At 37.1% G+C, this 24,388-nt stretch overlaps 1 protein-coding gene across 1 annotated transcript in view; it reads right to left on the minus strand.

The window, feature by feature from the left end:
- COMMD10 (COMM domain containing 10) overlaps positions 1 to 24,388 on the minus strand; it is a 101,856-nt gene extending 77,468 nt beyond the window's left edge. Inside the window, exons 1-5 of the mRNA XM_063180233.1 lie at positions 24,312 to 24,388; positions 24,042 to 24,132; positions 21,148 to 21,258; positions 19,260 to 19,415; positions 1,406 to 1,516 (exon numbers count right to left, since the gene is read on the minus strand). Coding sequence (XP_063036303.1) covers positions 1,406 to 1,516; positions 19,260 to 19,415; positions 21,148 to 21,258; positions 24,042 to 24,132; positions 24,312 to 24,343 — 501 coding nt within the window. The 5' untranslated portion in view covers positions 24,344 to 24,388. The remainder of the gene's footprint in view (positions 1 to 1,405; positions 1,517 to 19,259; positions 19,416 to 21,147; positions 21,259 to 24,041; positions 24,133 to 24,311) is intronic.

Below are 24,388 nucleotides of genomic sequence, written 5' to 3' on the forward strand. Positions count from 1 at the left end.
CCACATTTCTGCACAAAAGGCACACACAATTTCATAGAGGAAAAGAAGAGGTATCCAGTAGCTACAATTTTCAGATACAATACTTAATGCACCAAGAGACCACAAAGAGGCAAGATACAGCAGAAAAATTACCAGCACGAAGCAAATATTAGTCAATCTATGTACGAGGAAGTAATCCTGCAGTGATCTTCACACCAACCCAGATTTTTAAATTTTAATGTCTGTACTGTGAGAGCATAATTTTTCTTGTTGCATTGTTTCATCTAAATGCCCACCATAGTTTATTCTAGGCTTGTAATTATATCAAAGTAATTCTGATCTTGGTATCCAAACATATCCACAAAAGAAGTAAGAGAGGAAACAGCAGAAAAAGTCCAGTACATGAATTCTGTTTGTACAAGAAACAGAACTTTCTATCTGACATGAAAGTGACATTTTTCTGTCTGTAATTTTTAATAGTTTTGCCACAAGAACTGAATCAGTATTCAATGCTCACCAATGTAGCTTGGGCATAAAATTTTGTCCAGCTCCTGTATCTGCAGCAATGAACTGCTGAAAAAAATACAACTGCTGCAAGTCTTAGTGAGAAGCACAAACTTAAGCTTTCACCATATTTCACCATAAATCAGAAATTCCATTCACATTAGTAAAATTACTGAATTAAGTGCAATGCTAAAGCAGCACTGAGGTCTGATTTCTCCCCTCAAACTCCTTATACTGAATTTTTCATAGGTAAACGTTCTGACATAGGTAAACATTCTGACAGACACCACAGAAATAAATTTCAATTTCTGTTAGCAAGACAAGGTTAAAAGTAAATCACGTGTCTAATTTGAAACATGCCGGCTAACCAGAGACAGATTTTATGAATAAAAAATTATCTTCTCTACTGAGTTTAGATTCTGATATGCCACTAACTCACTAAAATCATTGAACTTAAGACTCTACCTTAAAACCTCCAAATACTGGTTTCTGTGGCCTCACATAGTGTCATCATTCACATATATACATCAAAAGCACAGAAAAGTTGCAAGTGATGAGCAATGTCTTACATAACTACACACATGGTAGAAGGCTGCAACCTACTATGTATTAAAAGCATAAGAACTACAGTCACATGCTATGTGATAAAAATAAATTATCTACAAAAATTTTGGAGACCTAAAATAACAATATTCCCTATACCCAGAGGGCTGGTAACACAGCTCTCAGCCTGCTGAATATTTATGCTATTATATCAGTATTTCACAATTCCAAGAGTTTATTATAACTTATATGAAATACAAAAATGAAAATAATAACAAGAATAACAACAATTTAGAGTTCCAAAGGATGCCTTTAATAGAACTTCAACATAAGGTCACCATGACAACTCATTCCAGCTCTGCTGACTTATATTTCTTACCTTTGAATCTTCATTGCTCACTCCCAGCTCTAGCACAGCTTGAGGAGACTTCTGCTTTGCTTGCATGGATTCCGCCATTTGAAGATTAAGCTGCCATCCAACTGTTTCAAGCTACAAAACACAAGTTTAGACGACAGTCAGATGGTACAGAAGCACTGATGTCAATCCTCAGGCCTGCCAGTGGTCTGTCAGTGAACAAAGTGTCACATTCTACAAACATTAAATATTTGTATACAATGTGTAATATTTGTTTACAATTTCCCTCAAATTACCTTGGACTCCAGGACAGATGTACTTTTTTCTTATCAAAATTACCATTCAAACTACTACCACTCAAATAGAGCAAATTCCTGTGTCTCAGATCTGACGGACCCAATCCATAGAACACAACTACAGATCCAAAATCCAGTAGCTTCCTCTTCTTGTGGAAGTTTATCAGCAAAGCTGCAGATTCAATTTCATTATTCAGGAAAAAGTCAGGTTGTTTACTTTCAGTAAATAGTAAACAACCTAAAAATGGTGATTTCTTAATTCACAGATCTACTCATATGTGTAGTACCATATTCAGATCTTAACGACAAAAATAATTTTGCTTTTTGAATCATTAATGCTGAAAGGACAAAACCCAGGTACGCATGTGAGCAATAGAATTTTTAATAGAATTTTTTTAAAATACTGTTCAAATTCCTTTTTCATATGAAGCTAAATTCAAGCATTATTAAAGTACAGCTCATGCACAAATGAAGTACACAACAACAGAACCACAAAGCTTCCACAAAATGATCTTCCTGGCCTTAGTGAATAATAAGAAGTGGAAATACAAAGTCTTACTATCTGCCAAAATAATTTACACATTCTTTATAACATGTAAATTTACAAATTTAATGTGATCATTTACAAATTCTTTTTAATCTAGGGTCTCCCCTCTTCTAGTAAATATTGTAGCTGATTTGGAAAAGTGAAATAGTGCCACATCTTCATTAATCTCTCACCAATCTAATAGCTAAATTCAGCTAAAATCATTAACAGAATAAAGCCATGCCAAAGGCCTTGTACTGTGAGCAGCAATACATGCCCTGCATCCTACAGTGTCAGTAATGTCTAGATGAAAGATAGGAAAGGGTGGTAAAAGCTCCTCCCATGGGCACAGCTCACGGACAGAACTTCAAAAATTTCTTGCAGCTATACGATTTACACTTACAAACTAATGTACTTTATACTGCATTTATTTATATTATTTATATCCTGTATGCAGGATGAATAGCAGAACTATGTAACAAACACTGGCCACCACATATCTACACATGCCAGAAGGAAAACTGTGTATCATGATGTATCTTAACCACCAAGGCCAGTACAAGATTGTTAGGGAGTTCAGTCAAGACCACAGCTAAGGGAAAGACACCACCTCAGACTGACTCTGTGCACAGCTATAGGAACAGGGCAGCAGGAAGAATGTCAGCAGGTCATCCTGAAGTCTGGCAGCTGCTCTGCAAGCAATGCAACCACTCAAACTTCAATTTGTCATTAAAATAAGGAAGTTAACATTAAATAAAATCCATGAAAGCGTGCCGACCACATAAAGGGACTCAGTGAAGATGTTCCAAGTCCAGTCCACTTCATTTTGAGCATAGCTTTAATAGCAGTAGGCTCGCAGCCTATGAATTAGAAGATGTTTTAAAGAAAAGTTACATAACTTATAAAAGTAGATGAATTTTTAACCATAATTCTGCTTTGATTTTGATTTTCTCTAATTTGATTACATCTTGGATAGTGAAAATAATAGTGCATAACCCATCCCACCCAAAAGTACAGAATAATCTAGAGTGGATTCTGTGTAAATGCTCAAGTCAATCAGACCAATGGACAACTCTGCTAAGTCCCTGTGCTAGCCCCTATTTTCCAGGAAATTATACCAGAATGACAGAACTAGAAAACATTTTTCTCTCCACAAACTTCAATGAAATTAAGAAACTAACTCTGACTCTTTCGGGAGTACAAAGATAGTACCTTAAAAATAAAAAAACAAACTAAATAACTTTTCGATTTTTATCAAGAAAAAAAAGTATAGTTCAGTTAAGAAAATTGATAATGGTCAACAGAAAAGGGACTCAGATCCTAAGTTATGGGTTACAGGGGTGGAAGGAGGCCAAAGCAGGCAACTAGTAACATAAACAACCTATTGACAGACCAGCTAATCACTAGGGACAAAACCAGAGACATCAAGCTCTGGAATGTGACAGCTCTTCATACTACAGTCACTGTGGTTCAAGCCCTCTGCTCCTTATGTTAGAAAGGACTTTCTATCAGCTACTTAAAGAGTTTATTACTCTAGTACAGAAACCAAGCCTTAGACAGGATAGCAGCTTACCCAGGATCATTAGACAATGCCACCAGAGACAATAACAATATACAAAGAAGTCTGACTTTAAGACTTTTCTGAAGCTGTTAAATGCTCTATACTCTGAGTAGACTGAAGAACAAACCACCAAAAATAAAAAAATTAAGTTTCTGTTTTCTATTTCACTTCTAATACACATCTATCCCAGAATACTGTAGAGCGCTCAGAACAAAGACAATACATGTGGCAGCAGACCGGCCTGAGTTTATAGCTGAGGAGCAGCTGTAACTCTTGTTTTATATTGCTTTACCTTAAAAATTACATTGTTTTCCTGTATGAGTCATGATTGTTTTCTGTTTTAGATATACTTGTATGAGAATAAATTTTAATGAATAAACAGCATGCTGCCTGAGGCATCAAAATGGTCCATTTTCTTGAAAGAAAAATGCAACATGTATCTGGCAATGGTTGTGTTCATTTACTTAGAAGACATTCGACATCTTGCAATGTTAATTAACCTTTTGAGAGTAGTGACACATTTCTGCATAGCATTTATGTCAAGGCAAAGTATTTGTTAGTCATAAGGTGGTACATACTTTGGGGCAATTTTTTTCAAATATGAAAGGACTATAAAATTATTTTTACTTCTGGTATAAAACTTGTTACAGAAAAAAGAAAGATGGAAGAACAGTGCCAGAATCTGTGATATACTAACTGAAAAGCACTTACTGGGGCAGAGGAGAAGTATTTCTCCATACCTAGCATGAAAACAAAGCCGTGTTTTTAGCGAGTGTAGACCTCCTTCTCACAATTTCTTATCAGCAGGTTAGAAATATGCAAGCTACCTTGTCACTGCAACACTAAACACTGTCGAAAATATACTGTTTATTGCTGTAAATTCCCACTGATCTCTCTGGCACTTATTTAACTTCAAGGATATGTTTAGGAAAAAAATACAACAAAAAGTAAACAGGCGCAAGCTGGAAAAAAGAAAGGGAAATAAATGTAAGAAATAAACCAAACCAATAGTAAGAACACATGAAAATGTTTCAGACCTGTTTTATGAACTCTCTGGCAAATAAGTCAGGGCAATAAAGATATGAGGAAGCTTTCAACAACCCCTGTAAATCCTCAGTTGTTCTGTCCATTTTGTTTCATTCAGGTTTCTGAAGAGATTACCATGGCAGTAGGGACTCTCAGACACGGGAGAACTTAAGCACCTCTCCCTTCCAGCACTCACTCTGCACCGGCTGTAGAAGAGGTGAGGTGCCATTGCACGCTGAACCAGCTCTGTACTCCCCCACCCACAGCTGTCCCAGGGCAGATCCACACCAGAAAGCAGCTAGTTCCCCTATGATAAGAAGATCTGACCCTTCAACTGAAGATGAGCAGTGCCTTTAAAGGTACATAAACATCACCTGGTCTGTCCATGATGGCCACAGTAATTTTCTTCCGGTGTAAAACACTGGATTTTACAACTCAAGCCCTATCCAGCAGACATGCTAAATAGTAGAGCATAGTATTTTACACAGTAAGACAAGATCATCACCAATCTAACATAACTATGGCAAAACAATTGTGTTAAAGTCACTCTCTTGAAAAAGCCCAGCGCATTAAATGTCAAGGCAGCCTTTACAGCTGACATAAACCTCAAGCACCATCCAGTTAAATCAAGGTTCACACAGTCAAAATTAACACCCATAGAATCCACCATTTCTCTTACAACCCACTGTGTTTTGGCATACTTCATTGTCTCCTCCCAGTATATCTTCACCACAGTTCCTTACCTCCACTTTTTGCTGCCCATAAATATTATTACAAATTAAATTTAAACTGAGAAAACATTGAAGAAGTCTGTCAAATAGGACAAGTTTCTACATTAGTTGTCAAAAATACTTCTCTCAACTACACAGATATATTTATTTTACACTCTTCAACGACAAATCAAATAAATGTTCTTTGGCAAGGAACTTCAGTCTAATCATCTCAACTATACAAGAACGAGGCTGTCAGACTCAAAACTAAGGACTACAACTTTGAGAAGGAAAGCAGAACAAATGTCAATAATGAGCATGTTGCAGGACTTCAGCCTGAAAGAGCAAGAACAGAGCCCAAGTGAACAAGAAACTGACACTAAAAAATGGTTGGCAAGGACCTAATTTGAAGGAACAAAATAAGGGGAAGTATTGTGAAACAGGGACAATGAAGTAGAACAGAATTTCAGAAAATATGTATTCACCTAAAATTTCTTACCTAATACCTCCAACTTCAGCCAAACTTCTGGAGCAGGGTCCAGTATTTTTAAAGGACAACAGAAAAAAGGGCCTTAAATACTCAGTCAGTACCAGAGGAGGAAAAGAGGATATTTTTCCATTGGTCTTGGCTGATAAACTGAGATCACACCTCCTGTCTGTCTCCATGCTCATAAAGACTGGAAGTTTGCTTTAATTTTAAAGAAGAAAACTTCAATTTTCATGTAAATTACCTGTGGAAACCTAGAGCACCAGGAATATTTCTCTGTCTGCTCTGCAGTGTCCTGACCCCCAGGGGAGCACTGACTTTGACCCTCATTCATGGAAAAAGTTTCCTAGACTTTAAGATAGACTAGAATCCACAAAAGTGTGAAATAGATATAGAGAGTGGTGTAGGTGTATCACTTGGCGAGAAATTTAGGTTTGGGGATTTTTTTAGTTATGTTGTGGATGGAAGCAAGATGGAGGGCACAGGGTGCTGTCCAGGGTTTCTTCTTCATGCTTCTTCTTCCTTCTTCTTGGGTTTGGGTGCCTGGGCAGAAAAGTCTGCAGTGGGGCTCTTTGATATCAGTTATTGGGTTAAAAGGGAAAATAATCTAGGTGTCAATTCTTAATTGGATAGTTTAGTCTTAAAAGACCTTGTAACAAGAGACTGTTAGCCATTTTGTGCCCTCTAATGAAAAACTGCCGAAATCATGGTTGTGAGACTGTTTTACTGATAAGAAATAATAACCACCTGAATCAGAACATGAACTACTGTCTCAAGTGCCTTCAATCCAGACCCAGAGAAACAGGTAATTATCTGACTCTGGAAGGGCTGTAACATTTCCTTACAGAAACTACAGAAAACCACTATTTTATATGGCTCTCTGCCACTCAGATGTGGCAGCTTACTTCTCACCAGGATGCCCTAATACCATGCAAACCCTGTTTCTCATACATGATCTGGCACCTGTCTGTCCCTTAGAAAGCGCTTTAAGCACAGACTCATGGAAAGTAAGAGCAACAATGACTTGCTCAACACAGCAATGAACCTGCAAGAACCACACTAGAGAAATACTGCTTGGACACACAAAATCAACAGCACTCAGATTTTTATAACCACCAGGCATTTAGAATGTTATGAAACAGCCAATTACTTTACAGATCAAATTTAACCTGTTATGAAGATCTAACTTTTTTGCTCAAGTTCTTGCTCACCCTTTTCTTGGCAAGATTTGCTGCTTTCAGAACACCTAACTTTCACTAAATAGAATAAAAATGTTATATTCAGAAAATATGCTTGATTCAAAATATGTGGACAATTATTCAGTGCTACAGGTTAAATGTTACTTAACAATCCACTACAGATAACCTGCCTACAGGAAAATGGTATAAAGGTCCTGTCATATCCAGTATCAGCCTTTCTGGCAAGCAAATGATCAGGAGCATTTCTCCCGGCAGAGCAATAAATGCTGATTAGCAGTTAGCAAAGACCAAGAAGAATGCTCAAAACCAGTGTTTCATCTTAAAACCCAAAAAGGGAGAAAATCACAATTCCGTGCTGTACTGCTTAACAAGCCTGGCGGGGAGAGAATGCAGAAGCAACTCTAAACTGGCAGCAAGTGTCCTGTGATTTTATGCTTATGAAGGAAAAAAGGTTATGAAAGCCCCAGATGGGAAAGGAACATATAGCATAGGCAAACTAACATATCCAATTTGTAGAAGTCTACTACTAGTACCACAACAAATGTTTTATAGCCTAAAGGTAATTGGTCAATAAAAGTGGTAACATTACCATATAATAGTAATCTTTGAAGACCAGCTGTATAATGCAATTTTTCAACAGTATTATTTCAATTCAGTATTTCTTCCACGATCAATGGGCTACAGTTTAGTTTGTCTGCTTGAACTTTTTTAAAGCAAAAAACTGCCCAATGTGCCTTGTTAGGTAGCAAAAGATTTTCATTACCACAAAGTTGCTAAGGAACTGCTAAAGCCTTCTAACATGACTGAGGAGAATTTTAAAGCAAACCGAGCTTATAGCCCACAGTCAGAATTATAAGCCAGTAATATGAGCACAAATGAAAATAAATCCTACCATTCCTTCTGCAAATTCAAATCTTGGCAGAAAGCTAAGTGCTTCTAATCATAGAATGATTTGTGTTGGAAGGAATCTTAAAAATCATCTAGTTCCAACTCCCCTCTCCTCCACACACATGGACACCTTCCACTAGACCAGTTATGCAGAGCCAAATCCAGCCTGGCCTCAAACACTTCCAGTGATGGGGCTTCCACAGCTCCTCTGGGACACATGTTGCTGTGCCTCATTACCCTCACAGTAAAGAATTTCTTCCTAACATCTAAACTAAACCTGCCCTTTTCCTCAGTTTTTAGCCATTTCCCTTCATTCTATCACTACATGTCTGTGTAAAAAGTTCTTCTCCAGCTCTTCTGTATGCTCTCCTTGAGGGGTCATCCCCTCCTGGTACTGGTGGGGCTGAAAGACTTGATTAACATGAACACCCCTGTTCTTGGTTGCCAGCAGCTTTTTATGGCACAGAATGCTTCTGCAGACTTGCATAGTCAGGAAATAATGTCCAGGTCTCCTGACTTTACGTCCATACTCAAATACTGACTTCAGGGTAGTTTAAGTGCATCTATAGTTACTTCCATTCTCAGGCAGTCTGATTAATTTGAGGATATGCCAAAGTAGTGAAACTGACTTCATTTTTTCTGAGATTTTTAAAAACTGCATAAAGGAAACAATGCCAATAACTTCTTACTGACTCATTTTTTTTGCAGGTACCACAGAAAAGAGTCTTCCATTAGGCTCAAGCCTAATGAACTACTGCAGACAAAGTAGGTCAGTTACAGCAATACAGAAATTAGTGTCATGCTCCACTGGTATATAGATTCACCCATTTATTTACAAATAATTTAATCCTTATTTTGAGAAACCATTTAGTTCAAGATGATTTGGTATTTGTAATAACTTCGGTGTTACTGAACATCAGATTAAGCTTTTCACAGCCTGAGAAAGAAATTGACACGCTTGAAGCTCTTTCTATTAAAAACACCATAATAATGCACAAGAGCACAGCAGTATTTTTCAAAGTTACACTCTCCTCATCTATTTCTACTAAATGTGGTGTATCTTCAGCTTACACACAGCAGCTACTCTGGAGGTAAGTTCAGCTTCACCACATCAAGGCTCCCTACTGAACAGGCTACCTTAATTCATAGTTAAAAGTAAATATTGACATATTAAGATTGCAAAGTTTAAACGCCTACTATTTTAGTGTTAAGAATAAGTAACTAACACTGTCAAAGACTGCATGAAAGCGAGATGAAAACCCAACTTTCAGCCTATTCTTGAGGAAGTAGAAGAAAAAAGGAACTATCCTTTAATAGCCCCAGTGTGAGCAAAAACTATACCTTAAAAATGAAACTTGACAAACTGAAAAAGTGCACTACATAATTTTGCTGCTTGCAGTAATGGGGAAAATTAACAACTTAATGTCTTTGCCCAATGTACCTTAGCAAGAGACTATAATGTCCCAAAAACAATTACAAAAAGAGAGAAATTACATCTCATTTTAACAAATGAAATCAGAATTTCATCATTTTATCTCAGATATCAACTCATTCACTTCAGTTATTTTTCCCCCTAACTTCAGAGGAATAGTCCAACTTGAAAAATGAAACATTTCCTGGAATAATTGAAAGAGGTGTTATGAAATTTAAGCCAACAATACTATTCTAATTGGAACTATTATGAACAGTGAAGAGGCAATGGGATATGAAAGACATCTTCAGAAAATCTTTTTCTCCTATTATTACAGTAGTATGTATCACACTGACAACAAAACATTTTAAAATGTTTTCCACTCAACAAAATATTTTGAGGAAATAAATACTCCACAATGAAAGAAATTTTCTAATGCAGTTCTTTCACTTATATTTTTTTGGTTGTTGTAAGCAAATAACCCAGAAGAAAATGAGTATAAGCTATCCTTTCACTCAGTTTAATTCTTGAAAGAGTAACTGCCATGCTTAGTTCCTGCAACGAAGACAAAATATTCCTCAATTAATTGTAAAAAACTAAAATCAAAATACTCATGTTTAAGTTTGAGGATCTCTTCCCCTCATCTTTCAGTAATCAACTGGACAAAATACACTAAGTAACAGTTAAATAAATTAATAATTTTCACTTAAAGAAAGTATTGCAACATGTATGTATCATTTTAATATATTAAGTATCAGTTTTGTATGGTGGGAGAGGACTAAATATGTATTATATATTTAAAAAAACCATTGGTCTACAATGCATTACTCTAACTTCATACCTGTCTAATCACACCAGCCTAAAACCAGAGGAAACCATTAATTCTTCTCTCTAAAATTCGCAGCTGGAGGTGCCAATTCCACTTTTCATCAGCAAACACAGCACTCCAGAATCAAAAATCAAAATAAGACATGAAAATTTTTGCCTGCTGTGGTGATAGAAATCATTTAGGAATGATTTAAGGGTGACAAAACATGCCTGACTATTCACTCCTTCAAAAACTCTCTCCATCGCAAGAGAAGAATATTACTGCAGAGGAGATAGCAGCAGGATGTAGCCAAAAGTGTACTCAATAAAACAAATGAATATTAAAACAGAAAATAGGGGCAAATTTTTAAGAGAAGACAATGATTGACAGGCAAAATTTGCCAATCATCACAGGTAGAGTCTTCATCACAGAAATAATCTGTAATCAGGAAGAAAGCATTTCCTTAAAGATAAGTCCCATATCAAACACCAGTTTTCTCCTGAGGGGAAAATGGAGCATTGTGAGTGTGGGAAATGACTGCACAAACACACTGATTTCTATTCTCCATTGTTGCTGCTGACATCAGTTGAACTCAGGTTGCATGAATATCATTGAAGAGGTTCTGGATGCTGCACCTTCTTTTCAGCAGGTCTCTCTGTAACAGTTGCTCCACAGGTGCAAGCCTACAGTGAAACAGCCGGATTTTCTATGGTTGCATGAAATTTCTGACTGAAGTCCGTTACCACATTTTTAACAGCCATAGAAAAAGACTTCTATTTTTTAATAGAAAATAGAAAATAAAGTATACAGTAGTTAAAAAACTGGCCCTCTACTGGACAAACATATTCAACTTCAATAAAATTCAGCATCCCCATTTCATAAATAGGTTACTGAGGCATTTTGTACTTTCAGTGATAAGTTTCAGATATAAGTTTCTCTGTCATGAAAGGTTTAAAATTTATAACATTCATATTTTACCTGTATATACGGATTACAAAATGAGCGACTAGCATCTTCAGCTGACAGTATTACACTTCAAAATAAACACAAGAGCAGTCCCCATAAAAATGGTATGTATCTGTCAAAAAAACCATGGGTACAACTACTCAGCCACATAACAGATTCACTACAATAGGTTGAAGATTTTTATGAACTACAAGTCTCTATTTACAGTCAGTCATAACACATATGCACAGCCAGGTTAAGCAGAAGTGGCATAGTCAACTACAGTGACTCATACCACATTTTTAAGACTGCACTTTGAAACTTTAATGACATACTTGCAATGTTTCTCAGTCCTTTTGAAGGCAAAAGGAAGTAAGAATCACTGGATGGATCCTATCTACCTAGACACAATACCTGAATGCAATGTTAAACCAGATTCTGCCCTAATCTTGTCAATATTGTGAGACCATCAGCAAAGTAGACAAAAATAAAAGTAGCTGTAGTATAAAGGCAAGGAAAGAGTTGGATTGGGCTAGGCCAACAGAGTGAATTTACAGAATCAAGTAAATATTGATCAAATGAAGCACAGTTCTCAGGGGGGAAGAAAAGTATCTTGGCCTCAAAGGAAGGCACTGTTATGATCAAGAGACTGAAAACAATTTAGGTCAAAGACTGTCAATTGATTAAACCAAGCAAGTGAGATAGAGGCACTGAATGTGAAGAATCTTCACTAATGTGAACAAACACTTAATGTTTGCCGTGCAACTCTTGAACCCCCAAAGAACATCAGTAACTTCAGAAGACAGCAAAAAAAATTAAAATGAAGAGCAGTAAGCTTTTTAGCTCTGTAAACTGTTCGTTTCAGCTTGTAATTAATGTTAGAAAAAGCAACAGGAGCAGAACGAAGAGCTAGTACCTCACCTCTCAGAGAAGATATTAAGAGCATATTAAAAATAGAAGAGACTAGGATTTAACTCTAAAAAGAAAATATGCAGAAATTATGCACCTAAATCCACCTTATTAGCAAATATTTAAGTTTGGCTAGATTACTTATCCGAAACTAGCTGGAGATTTCTTTCTTCTGATTTCCCATTTTTGTCTTCAAGGATAAAATTATTTTTTTCTTCAGCAAATATTACTTAGCATGTATACCAAGAAAAGTGGTATTTTCAGACCTCTTTGGTCAATATTCAACTCAATCTCCCTCACCTCTTTAACCTAGGAAATCAGAAAAAAGACACATTCCAAAAAAGAACCAGTATGCTTCAAAAAGAAGGATACAAAAGAAATAATATGACATGACATTGGTAGAGTAAAACTAGTGCTAAGCTGAAACAACTTTAAAAGAGTTTCCCCTAATTGAAGTTACTGCAAGTTTTCATCTTTCACTGATAAACAGCTAGCTTGAAACAGAAAGAGACTCTATGACAAACATTAGAAACTGCATTCCAATTTCAAAAATCGTAGCATTTAGTGCAAAAGGCAAACGTGCTGTTGTGCTCCATCTATGGCAAATTTGTGGGCACAGCTGCAGTAAAAATGTACACCAGTCTATGATAATTTCTATTAAGTCATGGCTGACTGGTGTTTTTACCTAGCAGAAAATATAACAAGATCCAATGGAGGAAAGATTAAGTTGGATAGGTTTTAATTAGAGATAAGGCAAACATTTTTAGAAATCATTAAAAAACCCTCATAAGTTACCTGTCATTTCAAGCCTTGAAAACACACCCAGACTCCTGTTCCAAAACCTCTTTTATATATTGATGAAAAATTATGTTTTGTATTACACAGGAAGTTCCACAAGACAAGGACAGTACTCATTTTATAACCTCTTAAAATGCTATTTTGCATGTAGGAACAGAACAAAATTTACAGATCTCCCTAAACATTCTCAAAACGTACATTCTTCCAACCTTCATAATTTACACTTTCTTGGCAGAAGAGGGCATGGATAGGAAGCAACTCATTAAAAAAACCTTAAGAAGTAGTATCTAAAAACTGTAAACAATTAAAATTCCTACTAACAAAGCTGAGTGAGTGAAACACTAAGACTCACTTGTGCTGTAGCAGGTGATTAAAATAATCTCATTAGGTATAAAATTGTGGTTTTACTTTGTATTTCATCATTTGCAGTCTCTTTGTGAGTGCATTGGCATCACATAATGCAAGCTGATTCACAATTCACTGTGACAACACCCGTAGGTATACAACACTGTTTTTGTGACCTCAGCTTGTCACTGTAAGAACAATTAGTTAATCAGATACCAACAAGAAACTGTAAAATTATTTCTTATCATTTGAGCTGTATTCCTTCTTATTTTGCATTCTTCTGGTATCAGAAAAAAACCGACATAATACATACAGAGCACACCAATTCTCTTCTTCTTCTTTTTTTTTTTTTTTTTTTTGGCATAACCACAATATGCATGTGTTTCAGAGTATTTCTGTAGATGTGCCAGCATTTAGCAGAGGAAATTTAGCACATTAACATTACATATACACCCATTAGCAAGAAGGCCAGTTTCTGAGAAAATTACTTTCAGAGTCTTCCCCATATGGCTTCAAATAGGCACTCAAGACACAGAACTGACAGCTCTGTCAAGAATTTTAGGTACATAATTTCACTAGTTGCATTCCCACGCATCATTATATTAAGCAATGCTGTCTGAAAGCTATAAAAAACTCCTCTTGCTTGGCAACACAGGACTTTTATCTTTTTCTTTATAGATACTTTAACGATACCCTGAATAGTTTTCCAAAACTAGAAAGCTATGAAGCACTCAGCTTGATCTGCCTTTAAAACAAAGATTTTCGCAGAATACCAAAACACATACAGAGAACAGAATATTAGGGGGAGGAGAAGTGGAGAAAAGCAACAAAACTGATGTAAAACTGCCATGAGAATTCATATGAACCCTATAAAAAATCCAGCTCTTCTTTGCAGGGAGGAAAAAATACATTTTCATCTGATCAGTGTGCCCTCATTTCTAAACTTGTACATTACCAAGAAAAGACCTATAAAGTGGATCAGATTAATATCAAACTATTATTACCAGCCTATCATTTTAAAGGACAGATTAAGAATGCGTTCAAAGAAAAACAATATACAAATACCATGATTTTAATAGACTAGGATTGTATTATCATCAGCAGAAATCATCTAATAAGGGCACTGCCATATGAGTAAGGACCAAAGAACCAACTAATGCAACAGCAGAATATACATAATTAATAACTTTGTGCAGCTGAAGACTGCCAATAATTCAGCAAAGAAAAATCAAAAGATGAAATGAGAAGCAGTATTAAACAGTACAGCTTTATTTTAATTCCACAGTTTTTTTAATTCCTCAAGTCAATAATATCCCTATCTGCTAAACAGTCTGCACAAAAAAATTCAAAAACCTCTGCTCAAAAAGAATGTTTTTTTCTGAAACTATTAGAAATAGTGTTTAATATGCCCCAGAAAACTTCACCTAATGAGTATTCTAGGAAATACTTGTTCTGCTGCTCTAATAAATACAATTTGACTTGTCATCCTAATGAAGGTATCTCTTGCTCAGAACTAACAGATCTAGAACTCAGAATGCTACTTTTTAACAACTTGTAGTTTGCAGGCAAGAAAAGAATCTGATTTAAGAGAAATAGCACATCAATAAAGAAATAGCACATCAATAAAGAAAAATTATGAAATTATTTCGCATAATAAATAGTGGTTAGGCCATAATAACTGGCCTACTCTCAAATATGTCAAATTTTTTGCTCTATTATGAAACAACAAACTTGGTCACTCAGTTACCCACTAGTTTTTGACCATAAGCTAATCAATCACACAGGTTCCAATGTTCTCTTAATATGTAAACCATATCCCTAATTTAAAAAAAAAATTAAACTGTCTGCCATTTTTTATTGTTTTGAAACAGAAATGGATTACAGCCCAGCCCTTCTTGTGTACAGAAAATACTGTCAGCATTTCAATACTACTGAAACAGACAACCTCTAAGTACCATGTGTCAGGAAACACTTAGAATTATTTTGCCACACAGATTTTAGTAAAACACAATCTAAAATTCCAAACAGATCTTAGTTATTTCATAAACTCTGTCTTGTGAACGTGTGCAGGGACACTGTGTATGTTGGAACAGAGCTATTGAGACCTCAGTAATGTTAACCATGATCCTGATTCTGCACTTGGATCCACACAAGCAAACCCTTTACACACCCACTAAAGCTTCTAATAAAGAAAATTCAGAGTTACTAATGTAGAGGAAGCAGATGGTAAGCAAAAGTACAAAAGAATTACATGTGAAATAAATTCTGAATTCATATGTAGTGCTGCACACCACCTAAACAGGTCAGCAACAGTCCATATCAAATATACAATGCTAACCAAAAAGCTGGTATGTATTTTTAAAAGAACATGAAAGAGAAAAGAAAAACTAACCAACAACTAGCATTCAGAAACTCATAGAATGGTTTGGATTGGAACAGATCTCTGAAAATCATCTAGTCCAACTTCTCCGCCACGGGCTGGGAACATGTTGATCACTAGATCATGTTGATCAATGCCCCATCCAATCTTCTTGCAATGACAGGGCATCCACAATCTCTCTGGGCAACCTGCTCCAGTGTCTCATCACCCTCATCACGAACTTCTCCCTTAAATCCAGTCTAAATCCATAATCCTTAAATTTAAAACCATTGCCCCTTGTTCTGCCACTACATGCCCTGGTCAAATGGCTCTCTCCATCTTTCTTGTAAACCCCCTTTAAGTACTGAATAGCTACAACAATGTTTCTCTGGAGTCTTCTCTTCTGCAGGCGGGACAACTCCTACTGTCTCAGTCTGCCTTCACAGCAAAGGTCCTCCTGCCTTTGAATCACTTCAATGGCCCTATGGACCCATTTCAACAGATCTGAGTCTGTCTCGTGCTGGGGGCCCTCAGCCAGCCCTTCATGCAGTATTCCAGGTGAGGTCTGAGAAGAGCTGAGAGGAGTGGTCAGTACACCAAAGGGTTGTGTTGCTATCCAGAGGGACTTGGACAGGCTGGAGATATGGTCTGACAGGAACCTCATGAAGTTCAACAAGAGGAAGTGAAATGTCCTGCACTGGAGGGGACAAGCACCAGTACAAGCTGGATGCTGTCGGGCCAGAAGAAAGCCTTGTGAAAAAGAACCTGAGCCTCCTGGTGGACACCAAGTCAATCGTGAGCCATCCTGGGCTGCTCCAGGAAAAGTACTGCCCACAGGCTGAGGAAAATGATCCTTCCCCTGTACTCAACAATGTGAGGCCTCGTGTGGAGCAGCGTAATCAGCGCTGGGCTCCACAGTATAAGAGTCATACAGATACTGTAATGAGTACAGCAAAGGCCACCAGGATGATGAAAGGATAGGAAGGGCAGGGAAAGGATAGGGAAGGGCACCTCACATATGAGAGCAAGCCACAAGAGAGCTTTTTAATTCCTTACGTGAAGAAAAGCTATGTAAATGAGGAATTCATATATGGCCATGTATATAATTACCAATATAGAGGGCAAATATATAGGATCAATTATTTAATATGTTACACCTGTATTTACATGTTGAAGAGGATATTAATAATTGACTACACATCTCTTTCTACAAAGAAGTAAATTAATATAATCTCTAAATCAATATAAATACCTAAATTGTATATCATTGTAATCTAAAATTGTGAATTTTAGATTGTATATTATTGTAATCGAAAAAGCAATCACCCTTCTCTAAATACTTGTCAGGATCAGAACTTTTTTCTAACTTCAGTTAAAGAGATGATGACGAACATTACAGAAAATGGGCTAATACAGTAATGTACAAGTAGGAGAATATTTTGCCCACTATTTTTCAAGGTACAGAAAGGTAATATAGAAAGCACATGCAGATATGCAATTACACACAATATTGAAGAAAACAATGCAGTCACCTACTGCACTTGTAAGATATTACAAAGAGATTCAGAAGATTATAAGGACATGCCAAGTTTTTCTTCCATTACAATGCAATTTCAAAAAATATTTTACTTCTTGCTAGCAGAATTAATTCTTTATTCAGCAATTAGTTCTGTGAACCTAATCTTTAAGGAAAACTCTCATAAACTTCAAGTCTACAGGAGTAATACTTCAGAGACGTTCAAAACAAACTGAGAAAGCAAATTCAAGTTCCAACTCAAATTACACTTGAACTAAAACTCAACCTGTTATCTGAGCAAAAAGGTAGGAGAGAAAATGATGGTTTAAGCATATGTAGTGGCACACACCTCTATTTAAACCTGCTTTCACACCAAAAAACAAGTAAATGTCACTACAATATTTTTGCAGTTGCTTACCTGCAAGTTCAATTAAAAAGACAGTTTAAAACTTCTTTATATGGGATGTAATATAGTAGGAAAACACCGTTGCCCTAGCAGATGGTGTTGAAGTCAAAAAGAACCTCCAAAACTGTAACATACACCACAAACATTGTATGTTGCAGGGCTGACAAAACTTGAGACAAGTAACAGAGCAAGGTCATTCTCAAACCAGGTCACAGAAGGACCTTGGGTATGAATGGTACAAGCTGGAAATGGAAGAGGATGAAAGGTATTTTTATTAGTTTCTCAAAGGCCTAGGAGCCAGCAATAAAACATGTATTAATGCATAGTCTGCCTGAAGAAAAATTTTAAAGACCTCTGATTGGTAGGCCATATTCAGAATTGCCTTCCATCCTGCACATATATTCCGTATGTTGAAAAATTTACCTTATGACCTTTCATTTTTCACTTCAATTTCAAGGAGGCAAGTTTTCAAATTACTTACCTCCTTCAATGGACAGTCATCCCTGCCTCTACACTTACCGTCCCACTGACCATTTAAACTTCGGGACTTGTACACTTGCCATTGGTAACATTATTTCGAAAAAAATCCAGAAACGCAAAATATCTTGCCGATTCCTTTTTTTTTATTTTTTGTATACTTATACTATCAGTTGTTTACTCTGTTAGATTCATGAGTTATTATAATTTTGCATATCAGAATCCTGTAAGTTTTGTGTCTAAAATTACCCAGTTTTACAAAGAATCAAGTTTAAGTACTTTGAAAAAAATCAACTGCAAAGCAATTCAGTATCTTCAGTCTGTTCCACAGATACACCTCATCTTTTCAAAATTCTCAAAATGTGAATTTTACACCTAAGTGAAATTCTAGATTTATTTAGGAGCAAGCAAGCTGGTAAAAATTACATAACTATAGTTCTGTGTATCATATATACTTAATTTGTAAAATTTATTTTCTGTGTTTATCTTACTCACCAAATCATTAATTAACAAAGTTATCCCAACATGATATAAAGCAATGCTAAAAATAAAGTAAGAATAACTGAGTTAAGTTTCACAATTCTTTCTAAAAATTTGATCCTGGCTGACACTGGTGTCTTCTATACACAATTCCTTATGCATTTGAAAGGTTATTATGAATCAACAAAATGATGTTATTATTCCTTGTCATAGATATAGATATCTATGTCTAAAGATACAATGAGACTTTCAAAGTTTGCAGCAAGTTTTAAGTGCAACAGGCACTTGCATAGGAAGCAAGATTATATGCCATAATAAAAAACATCACAAAATTATAATAAGTATCTTGCAAAATTCACTACGCAACCAGCTTACAAAATTAAAGATGGCAGGAGCTCAGATACAAGCACAGAGAATGACCAACTTGATGAGCTCAATCACCACAAATGCTCCTGAACACACTCTCCCTTGGGCATGTTGTAAAGTCTGCTCACAAACACTATGCAGGTTGCTAATACTGCATATATAGCTGGGTTCCAGCAGTTACAGCAGCTCAGCTAACATGTAACATCTCTTTAAGACAACAGAATTCGACTGTCTCAATCAAATTTATCTAGTACCTGTAAGTGACCTGGCTTGCCACAAACTTTGCACCTTAGTTTAAAACTCTTTGCTTTAAACTGAACTAATACAACTTTATTCTCTCTCAGAAGAAAAGCCGCACACATTACCTTCTGAGGGGTCAAAACCCTCTGCCTGAACTTTTCAATCGTCTCTTGACCTGCAGCTGCCCATGCACTAGCAAATGCTTCAGCTTTGTCTTGATCCAGGTGAATGCTTTGCAGCTGCTGTTGCAGTGAAGCAGGCTTCAAATTGTGGTAGACTGCCTGTTAAAGGAAAAATAACTGCTGTTGCCAAGTGCTGTTCTACAGGTCGTAGCAGATATGTTCTAGCACAAATGTCCACCATGTTCACACAAGATTTTTACTAGCAACTCCGCTAGGGGAACAATCTGCATCCTTTTCATCTTAACCCTCTTACTTGCTAGATGGAAAACTGTAATTATCTCAAAATGCAGTGTAACAAATTACTCTTCTCAAGATAGACACACTACAAAAAAAAAATATAGACACAAGTCAGATCTGAGTATATGTACAGATTTCCACTGTACATAATCACAAAGCAGCTATCCGTGAAAAACAGATGGGCTTTGAAGCCAATTGTGACCATCAAGAAAGGTGAACTCTTCCAAATTCACACTATTCAAGCAAAATTAAACTACAAGGCAATATTCTGAAAAACCAAGAAGTTTGCCTAAACTGAATGGGTTAGATATTACTTCCCTACTAGGGTCAATTTTTTTGTGGAACGGTTCTTCACTTTCAAAACAGGATTGTGTCACCACACAGTCAGGTTAAAAAAAGAAGCAACATACATGGCAAAAACTGTAGGGTAGTCCTTTTATCTATAATACCTCCACAGACCAAAGTGCTGTTAAAACAGTTATTATCTGAGAGAACAAGCAGCTGCTCCAAGAAGCACAACTATCAGCAGGAAAACAAAGAATTCTCATCCAACATGTAGTCCATCTTGGACTCTTTTTTTGGGAAGATATTAATATTCTTCCCTATTTTTTTTTTAAATGCATAAAAATCATGAAGAGAATTAACTGCTTTTTCTGCTCATCTTCAGTAATTATAATATAAATTAAGCAGTTTGAGAAATCAGGACAAGGTAATTCTGCTGTTTTGCTGAGATGAAAATTTTAAAAAATTCCAGTCTGGAGGTGACCTCAGGTTTTATTTTGATTTTTGGTGGATGGGAGCCATGAGGACGATTATTTGTTTTATTTCTAATACAGCGGAATGTGTTAATTAAGTAAACTGATTATAAATTGACATGTGTAAGAAAGGACCAGATTTAAATCCACCAAAAGACCATCATTATGTGTGCCCTCTGTACAAGACTCTACTTTCTATATTTACATTAAATGAGTAGATAACAACATAGGCTTAACAATTTTTAAAACAGCTACCATATTTACCGGGTAATACAACAGCTTCCCAGCTTTAGCAGAGGTAGACCACAGAATCAGAAAGCCTTCTCTGTTTACAAGGTGACTGCACCGCGCTACACCATGCAGTCATCCATTCCTCCAAATTCTTGAGCTACATTAGTTGTGCCTGTCCACCTCAGTACAGTCTGCTTCTGTGCATGAAAATTTTCCATAACTGACTCCTAAAGTAAGTTAAGCTGTGCTCAGTAATGTTATCTAGGATTTTCCTCACAAGAACTTAAAAATGCATGGCTGGCTCAATGCGATGAATAAGAGAGAATACTATATCTCATAATTTTCAGAGTTCCCTTGGAGTACTGCAGACCTCACTTATATTATTTATCTTTACATTAGCTGAAAAACCACTGTACAAAGGTACTTAGTCCCATCCAAATCAGAAAGACCTGAAACAAAAAGCAGTTAAATCATAACCCCAAAACATACAAAATATACTACAGATATATTTTCACTAATTCCTTTTTAACTTCACTATCCTATCTTTGAAATCTATAGCTGGATTAAAAAAATACATTTATTAATGCCTAATAGTGAAAACAAAATACCTGCTCCAAAATGAATGATACAGTTTCAAGAACCAGATGAAGATCCTGTTTTTCCAATGAAAAAGCTATTTGAAGTTTTTCTTCCTCCTCTTCACTGAAGGTACTTTCAGCCTGAAGCACAAAAATGGTTAGTCCTGACATTTCATTTAAGGACCAATTTATCAAAGGACCAATTTATTTAAGGACCATATTTATCAAAATCAAAACTTTTGCCTCATTTTTATAAACACAGCGGCTATCCAGTTGTTTCTAAATAGAAATCACAAAGCAGTTTCAATTCCTCTCACTGAAAACAAAAACTAAAAGCCTACAGAGTACCACAGGATTATCTGACATACATCAGAAGAAAAAGCTTTCTCTTTGTACCTCATAGACACTACAGAAATATTATTCTTTCAATTATCAGATCATCTCCAACAAACTTTTATAAATAAAAATAAGGCAAATACAAACCGCATTAGTTAAATCACACCCCAGAAAACAGAAGGCAAAACTATAGTTAAGTTAGTTATGTATGCGTCTTCCATTCTGGATACCCTTCTAAAAATCACCCATGCTGTTGCAAAGGAAATAAAGGCCTAATGCATATTTATTTTGAAAGTCAAATTTGAATCTATAGCCTACTGAGTTACTGAAGACAATTGAGAATCTGCTGTACTTTTAAAATACAGCATTTGTATTTACTATACTACAGCAAATTAAATAGTAATTTAAAATCCAGATATTGCCTTCTTTTAAAACCCAATTACTAACAAACACGACATTTAGACCACTTAGCAATCCAAAATTGCAAAGCTAGACAAGCAAAACAATTTAGCTGTCCAAATAAAAAAATGAGGCAATTACACAAAACTTTCAATGATCACAACGTTTATAACAAGAGTATCAAAATGGAAACATTATTTGAATCATTAGTTGTTAAAAGGAAACACTGAGTTCCCAGTGTCTGCTTTGCTAAGGCAATGAAGTTCATTTTAAGCTTCCAGCAATTTAACTAGTTACTTAGGTACTTTAGAAAGTAAAACTACTCATGAGATTGAGTGGGCTGAATTACAATAACCACTTCAGCTCATGTAAATGACAATTAAACCTGTGAAGAGCTACTAAAATGCTATGGAGTAGTGAAAAAGAACAAAACAAACAAACAAAAAGCTGGTGATGCATTCCTGTTACCTAGCAGTTAATATCCATGCAAAACAGAGAAAACTCTCTGCAATAACAGTGGCATCCAAGCTAGTGATGTTAACGGAAAAAAAAACAAACAAACCAGCAGCTGAATCAAATTAGTCCTTACAGTCCCACACTTACAATCTTTAATATATTTGCATTTTTTTCCATGCTGCTCCTGTAATATTTTACCATTCAGCCTATATGCATATGTGTACAGAAAACAAATTCTGTGTTTCTTTTTATACTTTTTCTAAACACATAGCAATGGAATAAACAAAATCTGACACCGTAAGACAATGAAACTAACAAAATAACTTCCGGTGTAAGATTCATTTTTCAGTTTCCCCAGCAATATTTAATACAAAGTTCAGAGTTAGCCTGCATTTGACATTTGACCACTGTGAAAAACTTTCTTTCTCTGTTTTTATTTTATTTCTTTTGATTTCGCAATCAATAATCGTCTTATGCAAAGATGACAGAAATATTCACTAAAAGCTCTGGATTTAATTTTTATCCTCAATTCCAGAGTGTTTTTAGTTGTTGGACATCCACAAATGCACACCCATTTGGTTCTTCCTTTGTGTTGTAAAACACAGAACATGTAACATTTTCTTAAGAAAGGATGTTCTTCGATGGTTAATCTTTGCATACTTTTAAGCCTAATCAAGAAGAAAGATGAATTAACCCATGAAACACAGAGCAGCTAACAAGCTCTGAGTGATGTGCAAGATTCAGAAAGACAAAATACTTGATGGAAGAGTTGCCTTGCTAAGTTTTAGGGCCTGACATGCATCACGCCAAGGGGAAGGGTAACAAAACCTGGGAAGAAGGATGTACCACCAACAGCGAACCCAAATAATGCAGAATTTATGGGCCTCAAGGACTTTCGGCAGAACTCCCAAGATAAGGGAGAAACTGATAATGCCAATTCAGCAACTGCGCTGAAGTTAGCTCTGACTGGGTGAAAGGTAATTCCTGGGAGGAATCTGCAACCACTGGCTCACAGACCACAAACCCAAGAAGCCCAGTGACTCAAAGAGAAAAAAAAGAAAGAGTAGGCAGACTACTTCTTGGGAAGCGAGACAATCATTAACCAGTAGAAGACAGAATATTAACTAACAAGAACTATGTAACTTATTGCCAATGAAAACTAAAGCTTTTGTCTGCTAAGATGTATAAATGATAAAAAGTTTGGATGCTTGGGGTGCTTGCCTTGGGGAATGCCACTGAAAATCGAGCCTGCACAACTCTGAAATAAATAATCAATGTCTCGCTCGACCGTGTAATCACTGGCTTTTTGCAAACCGGGTATCAAATCCGATTTCTGTGGACAACATTCGTGAGGGCAGAGGAGGAGTTTCTGCAAAAGGCCAGGCAACTCGGGGGTCCTCAGACAGCGCCCTCGGAGGCAGCAGCACCTGGGGGAGGCGGGCTACAACAAGTATCACTCGTTCGCATGCCATTCACCTTCTCACGCCATTTGTTACCGGCTTTTACTTCATCCTCCCGATACAGTTCTGAAGAACTAGTGATGAATGAAATCAAGATCTAAAATCCTTCGGAAGGAGCGGAGCGGGGAGGGGCGGAGGTTGCGCTCAGGCTCCGCAGGCGCGCTTCCCAACCTCCGGCCAGGCCCAGCCCCGCGTCCTCCCAGCACCGCCGAGCCCCCACTCCCGCCCCGCCCCGCCCAGCGCCGCACGACCCCCAGCCGGCTCCCCGCCAACCTTCAGGTGCAGCTTCTGGAGAAGGCGGCAGAGGAGCCGCGGAAACCGGCCCGGGTCCACGGCGTTGAGCAGCGACACGGCCCGGCGGATGCTGGAAGGAGGGAGGGAGGGAGGGGTGTCAGAGGGGCCCTGGCCCCGCTGCGCCCCGGCACCTTGGGGGTACCTGCTCTGCTCCGCTCCGCCCCGCCCCGCCCCGTACGGCCCAGCTCGGGTCGGCCCAGCCCGGCCCGGCCCGGCCCGGCGGGAGCCGCGCCGCCGGAGCGCCGGTACCTGTCGCTCTCCGGCACGACGGGCGCCGCCATGGTTGTGGCACGGGCCCGCCCCCTACGGCGGCCTGGCGAGGCCAA

This window comes from Melospiza melodia, chromosome Z (genome assembly GCF_035770615.1).
Source record: "Melospiza melodia melodia isolate bMelMel2 chromosome Z, bMelMel2.pri, whole genome shotgun sequence".
In the NCBI taxonomy this organism is placed as follows: domain Eukaryota; kingdom Metazoa; phylum Chordata; class Aves; order Passeriformes; family Passerellidae; genus Melospiza; species Melospiza melodia.